Source organism: Xenopus laevis, chromosome 2S (genome assembly GCF_017654675.1).
Source record: "Xenopus laevis strain J_2021 chromosome 2S, Xenopus_laevis_v10.1, whole genome shotgun sequence".
Lineage (NCBI taxonomy): Eukaryota > Metazoa > Chordata > Amphibia > Anura > Pipidae > Xenopus > Xenopus laevis.
Window position 1 is genome coordinate 154,154,143 of NC_054374.1, and position 8,891 is coordinate 154,163,033.

The 8,891-nt window shown below is 40.6% G+C and overlaps 1 protein-coding gene across 1 annotated transcript in view; it reads left to right on the forward strand.

The window, feature by feature from the left end:
- The window catches only part of LOC108709028 (short transient receptor potential channel 6), a 111,040-nt gene extending 102,580 nt beyond the window's left edge, over positions 1-8,460 (forward strand). Inside the window, exons 10-12 of the mRNA XM_041584573.1 lie at positions 4,940-5,023; positions 5,358-5,433; positions 7,418-8,460. Of these exons, the coding sequence (XP_041440507.1) occupies positions 4,940-5,023; positions 5,358-5,433; positions 7,418-7,569 (312 nt within the window). The 3' untranslated portion in view covers positions 7,570-8,460. The remainder of the gene's footprint in view (positions 1-4,939; positions 5,024-5,357; positions 5,434-7,417) is intronic.
- The last annotated feature ends 431 nt before the right edge of the window (positions 8,461-8,891 follow it).

Here is an 8,891-nt window from a genome sequence, read left to right on the forward strand (position 1 = left end):
CGGCAAATTTCCGCGTTTCGCTGCCGGCGAATAAATGTGTGAATTTGCTGAGAAAATTTGCTGGTGACGATTAGTGGACACCCATTGACTTTAATGGGCCCCGGTGTTAATTTTAATGCCGGTGCCCTTTTTGACACCGGCAAATTGTCGCCCGCGCCAAAATCTGCATTTCGCAATTTTTTTCGCCCACTTCAAGGATTTTGTGGGAATGGGACAAATTCACCCATCACTACTGGAAACATGTCATAACTCATAGTGTTACACAATGGCCATAAATAACTCGCTGCCAGGAGTGGGACCCTTACTCAGAGCTACACTAGACATTATGGGGATTATTTATCAAAACTCAAAATGTTCCTGATTTTTAAACAAAAAAAGGCAGACCAAACTAGAATCCATGATTTGACCTTATTTATTTTTAAAAAAAGCTTGATTTAATCGGTTTGCGTAAAAACTCGATAAAATTGAGTGAAAACCCGAATCGTATGATTTTTTTCAGCGTTTTTTTCCCGAATCGCTCGATTTTTCAGGCTTTTTCCAGAAAAGCCTGAATTTTTTTGGATTTTTGCCTGAAAAGGTCAGATTTTTGGACTAATTCCAGCACAGACCACAGAAACTTTAAAATAGGATATGGACCTCTCCCATTGTCTTTTTGCTGCATAGGGCTTTAATAAATCTCGAAAAATTAGAGTTTTAAAAACAATCTTAAAAACAATTTGAGTTTTGCCCCAAAAGCCCGACCTGAGTTTAGTAAATAACCCCCTTTATGTCATTGTCCGGCATTTGTTGCAGCACTGCGCTAGTAATAGAGAAACAGTATTATAATGCATAACAGGAATTTCAACCAATTTATGCAAAACACCAGTATAGCAACCAAACCGATATAGTCAGCCTACTGCACGCTTAAAACAATTAAATATAATATAAATGTATGTTTTTACCATTTATTTATGTTTAGGTATTTTCTCCCCCTGCCAGTCTTTGGAAACAGGGCAAACTGCACTATTCAAGATTAATGGCAGCACAAGTTTAAAATGCTGACAATAAATAAAGCCACACGATCCCTCTGTCCTCACTAATTCTTGTCTAGTCCTGCCATCTAGTGGCCAAATTAAAGAACAGGCCATAAACAGACCTTTTCTCCAGTAAGCGGCAGAAAACAAATATAATGAGGCTGTTTTGGGGGAATATAATAAAAGCCGGTAACAGAAAAAATATTCTTAATGCGAAAAAGTATGCCTTTGCGTGAACAAATTTTCCTTTGCGCAAATTTAATATGGCTTTTGCGAACCTGGAAACATCTTAGCGACCTCTACTGACAGTAGAAGAAGGTTTATCAATTTTATAGTTTTTATTTCTATAATATTCAATTTACTCTTCACTATCCCCTCTCAGCATCTGCCTCTCTATTTATGTTGAAGGTGGGGTCAGATTTTGATAGGAATGTCTAATACATCTTTCAGGGGGGCTCCCTTTCCCAGCTGATTTGAACTCACTTAAATAACTCAATGTAAAAGTAGATCAGTGCCTATGGCAAGAGAGAAATCAGAAACTAATATGATGTAGTAAAGTTCAGTTACTTTAAACAACACCCAGGGGCATGTTTATCAAGGGTCAATTTAGAGTTTATGGGAGTTGATAAAAACTCCCATAAACTCGAAATTCAAAAAAAAAGACCAATTGAAATGTATTGAAATTTTTTTTTTTTAAATTTGGGTGAATAGGATCGACCCACAAACTCACTAGACTTCTAGGAGGTCCCCCATAGGCTAAAACACCAATTTGGCAGGTTGATTTTAATTCTTAAAGGGACAGTTCATGATACATTTCGAATTTGGACCATTCCCTAGTCGAATCACACTAAAATAAACTTGAAATTCAAATTAAAAAATTCTGATTTTTTTTAATTCGACCATTGATAAATCTGCCCTCCAGTGTTAGTGAAGTTTATTAGAGGTGTATTTCCCCTTCAGATCCTTCACTTCTCAGAGTAGCATCAAATGTTTGTTATGTTGTGAATAATGTTTGATGGTCCACAGCCTCCACCATTTAGCCAAAGTGCCGAGTTACAAGTCAGTAGTCAGATGTATTGTCTGTAATGCTCAGTCAAGCAGATCTCCCTCTACCCACAGTTCGTCTTCAGACTCCAACAAAAGGATATAAAATCCTTATAGCGGGACAGTCCCGATTTTGACAGTGCAGCCCACAGTCCTGGATTGTTACTGAAATGTCCCGACTTTCTCTTTGATCTCCTGCACTAAACAGCCAGAAAAAGATACAAAGTTTCTAAAACATAATTGGCTTTTAGCAGAGAGCCCAGAATATGTGGCAGGTGCACTTAGATATATTTGTAACTATTTAAGATATGCAAAGAAACAATTGCAACAATTTCAAATAAGCAATGAAACAATTGCAATAATTTAAGATAAGTAGGTCTCTTGGAGAAACTGTGGCTTGCATCTTAAAGGACAATTCACCTTCATTAGCCAATGAATAATGTGTAATAACACAGAAAAACCACAGAAATGTGTTCAAACTTTCATAACCTGCCAAATTTTGTAAAATGGACATGGTAATTAGGGGGTGTGGCCACTAAACCGTACGTGGTCAAAAACGTTCACATTGTGGCAAATCTTTTTGTCCCTTTTTCTATTTCCAAAATGAGAGGTATGGTATAATACCATTTATTATATATAAAACTTTTAAAATAAACTGCGCTCATATTTAGTTTCCTGAGGTCAGTCACCATAAGTACAAGTCTGCCTGGTTACTATTGGATTCCAGAGGAGGAGCCTGTCGGCATATATGTTCCCCTCGTGGCTCTACCTGCGAATAGCAGTGAGGCTGTTGCCTTTAAACTTTTTTATCCATTAGCAGAGTTTATCTGATTCATTGAATGAAGGAACCCATGGCAGTCTCTTTCCATAAACTGCCATGGGTTCCTTCAATCTATGAATCAGATAAACTCTGCCGTAACGGATAAAAAAGTTTCAAGGCAACAGCCTCACACCGTACATTGTACGATTCCATATACAGCTGAGAGATGATACAGCTGATGAGCGAATTTATTCAGCAGCCATGGAGTCCTGGCAAAATTCCAAATTTCACCATTTGCAAAACTTTTCATGAATTTGCCGCGAAAAAAAACCGCCCATAATAAAAAACGCCCATAATAAAAAACGCCCATAATAAAAAACGCCCATTGACTTTAATGCATTTGGAGAAAAAAAGTCACAAAGAGAAAAAATGCCCATTGACTTTAATGCATTAGGACAAAAAAGTCGCTATAAGAAAAATGGCCATTGACCTTAATAAACATGTCTCATATAAAAACGCCAATTGACTTCACTGCGTTTAGCTAAATGACGTTGTTTCGCTAATTTTTTCGCATATTCGCTCATCACTACTGAGAGACTGTGAGAGGATCCACAAGGGAAAATAAGCCTGAAGGACTAACTTTCCTATATATTTGTTGTTTCACTTAAAGGGGTTGTTCGCCTCTGAGTTAACGTTTAGTATGATGTAGAGAGGGATATTCTGAGACAATTTGCAATTGGTTTCCATTTTTTATTATTTGTGGTTTTTGAGTTATTTAGCTTTTTATTCAGTGGCTCTCCAGTTTGCAATTTCAAAATTACAAAATTTCAAAATCCAGATTACCCTAGCAACCATGCATTGATTTGAATAAGAGACTGGAATATGAATAGAAAGATGAGTAATAAAAAGTAGCCATATACAGTAAATGTGTAGCCTTACAGACAGAGGCGCAACTACAGAGGAAGCAGACCCTGTGGCTGCAGGGGGGCCGAGGAGGTATAGGGGTCCCATGAGGCCCTAATTCATATAGAAGTTAAATACAGTAAATATCGGTAAAATTGGTCAACCTCTAGACATTTTGGGGGCCTGAAAAATAATTTGCTATGGGGCCAGGGGCGCTCCGCCAATGAGGCGAGCTGAGCCGCTCGCCTCAGGCGGCAGCGCCAGAGAGGATTCCAGGGGCAACAAAAAGCCACTCCTGCACCATTAAGAGCCAAATTTCCGTTTTTTAAACCGGAAATTCGGCTGCGATATTGCGAGAGAGCGCAATTGCGCTCTCCGCAATCGTGTTCCTGCCTCCCCTCCCAACAGGTAAGTTGGTGCGGGGGGCGGCATTGCAGGAGCCTTCCACAGAAACGGCGCTGTGTGGGGCCCAGTAATATCTAGTTATGTCACTGCATACAGAGCATTTGTTTTTAGATGGGGTCAGTGACATTTGGAAAAAGTCAGAAGGAGGCAAATATTTCAAATGCTATATAAAAAAAAAAATTAAGACCAATTGAACAGTTGTGTGGAATTTGCCATTTTATCATAAACTAAGGGGCATATTTATCAAGGGTCGAATTTCGAATTTGAAAACTTCAAAATTCAAATTCAGAAAGACCAACCGAAATCAAGTTGAAGGTTTTTTTGTCCGAATAGGTCCGTTTTCGATCGAATCGGTCCGTATCCGAATCGTACAATTGAAGGAATAGCGCATTCGATCGAATTCGAATCAAAGTTTTCCCCCCAAGAAACTTAGATTTTTCAAAGTCCACCAATTGACTCCAAGTAGGTTCTAGGAGGTCCCCCATAGGCTAAAAACAGCAATTCGGAAGGTGTTAGATGGCGAATGGTCGAAGTCGAATTTTTAAAGAGACAGTACATGATAAATTTAGATTTTTGAATATTCACCTCGACCTTTGATAAAATCTGCCCTTAAAAGTTAACGTAAGGTGAACTACCCCTTTAAGCATATCACTTGCCTATAATCTACATACAGTCTACTATCTGTCACATCAGAAACTGTCAGTTTCCATTTCATCTGGTAATGCACAAGCCACACGGATCCCATTAGGTAGGAAGCTCCAGAGTGTGTGTAATTAGGCCGAGGAAATGTAATGACTTGCGTTTTCAATTTCAGCTGGGTCACAGCAAACATTCCAGCATTCGAAGCTCGGAAGACGGCAATCTGAATCACATTAGCCACACGCCCACCAGATATCAAGTAAGTAGGAGGAGGGGTCATTGCAGATTTTATGTAATTAGTTACGTGTGATTGGATTTGACTGGTTAGTGACAATGATAAACCTGAATTGCTTTATAGCTGCTTTTTATTATATACAGTAGAATCTGGCTTTTACCTTTCTCAAGGGACAGAGCAAAATGAACTTAAAATCTTGGAAAGAATGAACGAGTGCAGGACTGTAAATAAACTGCAAATAATCCGGGAAACTGTAAAACGGGGGTCTACTGTATAGCTAATTAAATGATGACGCCATGATGAAATATAAGATAATACAGAATGCGGGATGTGACGTGTATCCCTTGTTTGATTTCAGAAAATTATGAAACGCCTTATCAAGAGATACGTCCTGAAAGCTCAGATTGACAAGGAGAACGATGAAGTGAATGAAGGTGAGTTCTTCCGCCATTTGTATTCATGGGGAAAAAAAAGGGAGCCTTAGTGAACTGGTTAGAATGGAAGGGACGCTGGAAGGCTGGGGGCCCAATATGATGGTAGTGATAAAGCTGGAAGGTTCGGGACGTTGTAGGCTACCAACAGCTGGAAAGTGGAAATGGTGGAACATCACTAATGAAAACATCTAACGATTATTGCATAATATAGGACCAATGCCCCCTTCCCTTTTGAAATTACCAAGGTAGAAGGGCTCAGCTCATATAATAAGACAGGGATTGGTTGAACATGTCTGTAAGTGAGACAAAAAGGAACACCAAGAGCCCCAATAGTGTAATATGTTTTTACAAGGAGTAATGGTAGAGTAAACAAGTTAATACTCACAAACCAGGGTTACCGATAGGCAACCACTGTATAGGCAGGTGGGGAGATTATCCTGACCCCACTCAGGAATAAAACGTCGCTCTCTGTAGAAGAAGAAAACGGGGATGATACCCCTCCACTCGGGGTGGACTGTAAGTGAGAGCGAGTGGGATGGCCAGCCACAGATAAAATGTTAAATTAGTAGTAAAATAGTAAATCAATAATTATATCTTATTTGCTGGCTAAAATCTGTTCTCACGGTTCATTCTGCACAACATACAATTGTATCATATTGCTCTCTGAGATCATGGTACAGCACTCAGGCTTGGAACCACCATTCCTTTCTATCTTTCTCTCATTGGTCTTTGTTCTTCACATGGGTTCCTCAACCAGCCCAACCTATACCAACCATGGCCAATTGCCTTAATTGACTGGACAGTTGCCTGATGTGCAGCACCAGCCCCAGCAGATGCCCAGCCTACAGCCAAGGTGCTCTCCTGTGAACACAACTTGCCCTTTATCTAACTGACACCCCAATATGGAATAAAATGCACAGGTTGAGTGAGTGAAATGTGATGAAATGCAAAGAAAGGAGTGTACACTTATACATATATTATTGTGGGTGCAAAGGAACATGCCGCTTTCCTTAGGTCAATTAGGACCAGAACAAAACAAAACACATTCTACATTGACTGAGGTGTGTATTGGACTAGTTTAAAATTTATGGCAACCAATGTGATATTTGCTTTTAAATAGGAGAACAGTAAATTCTACCGTCTAATTGGTGGCTGTAGGGGACAAGGCTTGGAGCAAACATTGCACCCTTTGTTACCTAAACTCACCTCCCTCTTTGGAGTCTAGCTGTCCCCTTTTATTCTTTGATAGCAGGGCTGGAACTAGGGGTAGGCAGAAGAGGCACCTGCCTAGGGCGTAATGACGTGGGGGCGCTGAGCAGGTGCTTGTTCAAGGGTCTCCTGCCTACACCTAGTCCAAATTCACTCCCCTCTTGCCTCTCTCCATTGTCATTCTCCCCTTCCTACCTCCCTCCCCTCTGATGCTCACCGCTACCTCCCTCCCCTGCCCTTCCTCTTTCCTCTTCGTTGCTTTCCCCCTCCGTTATGGCGCATGCACACTTGAGCTTGCACACCGGGGGGGCAGGGATAGCCGACTAGGTTGCCTAGGGCTCAGCCCTGTTTGGTAGAGTATAAGATGCTTATTAGCTAGCCCTCAGGGCTAGATATCTAACCCGGATGTCCCTAGGCCAGTCACAACCACATGCTCACCCTTCACCACCATCACCACTAGAACACATGCAAGCCTTCAAGTTCCATATTTCATTCCTCCTGCATCTGGGGACTGGCTGTAAATGACTGTCAATATTCTATGTTGGTAGTTCTCTCCCGTGTTCACCTTTAAAGTCTTCATTCTCAGTATTTTCCCAGCCTGCCCCTTCCCATCTCATGGAGATTCCTCCGCCAGACTATTTCAGTGATGTCAAGTACTGATTTTACTGGACCCAATAAAACTAGTGAGATGTGGGAATTCTTCATGATTTTCTTGTTCCTTACACTGTTTCTCCCATTATCTCAAACATTCTACATTTCATTCTCTTTTCTTCAGGGGAATTAAAGGAGATCAAGCAGGACATTTCCAGCCTGCGCTACGAGCTTCTCGAAGAAAAGTCCCACAACACGGAAGACTTGGCCGAGCTCATTAGAAAACTCGGGGAGAGACTGGAAATAGAGCCTGAAGAAGAACAGAACAAGGGATGATGGACGTGGTCACTACAAAAAAACAAAAAACCTTCACCAACTGTGTGTAATCAGCATTTCACATCCCATCATTATTATCATTATAATTACTTCCAAACAGCAGCATTTATCTGAAATATCAAGGGTCATAGATAAACTGTGGATTTACTTCTTCATTACCAAAGACTGAAGCTCAGCCACTCATATTATGTATTTGATTTATTGCATATTATTATTGAAATGATAACATTCATCGGGTTCAATTGGGAACAATGTATTTAAAGAAGAAAACCCTACAAACACAAATAGTGGGTGTGTGAGGGAACCTCGCCCGATCTTATGGAATGTAGCGTAGGGTCCTCAACCAAAGATAATGGGGCAATAGCATTTGATCCCAAAGCTTCAGTTTGGCCTACCAGGTAAATAAATGGAGAGCACAAGACTAGTGCGGGGCACAGGCTTCTACAGGGTCACAGGGACAAAACATATTCTAAAATGCATCTGGCCTGGGGGTCAATTCTCTTATGTTTATGTTCCAAAAAAGGATCACTGGGAACATGGAAACTCCACAGGCACAAACACGGCTCTGCTTGCTTAGCTCAACCAGGCTATCATCTATTTAAGACCAATCCCCGATTGCCCTAAACATTTTGATTCCATTCAAAGCTGCCTCCCGGCCTTTGCTTTCTTTCGTAACTTTCAGAGATTTAGACTGACTGCACTAGAGATATTTTCTGAAGTTTTTTCACCCTGACGGAAGCAGCGACGAAAGCGATTCCGTCATTTGTTTCCTATGAATCTTTAAGAGGGAAGCAGTTAAGAATGGACTTACTGCCAATTCAACTTTAAATTCAGGATTGGGGTTCAAAAACCACAATTGAAAGAAAACTATATTCACAAGCCTTCTGTCTATCAACCATTCAACCTGTTTATGAATAGGAAATAAAGAGTGAAGGTTTCCCCAGGGACCAACACTTTTATAAATAACATTTCTCCTAACTGGCTGCTTTATAGGCCTATAAATACCATATAACACCCTCTTGGTAATTCACACAGTCCTACACTTAATTCATATACAAAGATATCAGTGTGTGGTGCTTACAGTAGTAGGCGTATCTGTGTTTGTGCTGTTAGGCAGATATATACATAATCACAAGTTTATCTAAACTGGGAAGGTGCAATTGCAGACAGAGCTGCCATCAAGAGGGGACAGACAGGGACTTAGTTAAAGTGAAGGGTCTGGACTGCTGTAAAAGGGACAGGGATTCGGATTCAAGGCTGGATTTGTAGGAGTCCAGTGGGCTTTGGGTCATCTGCACAGACCTGGACTGGAAATCTCTGGG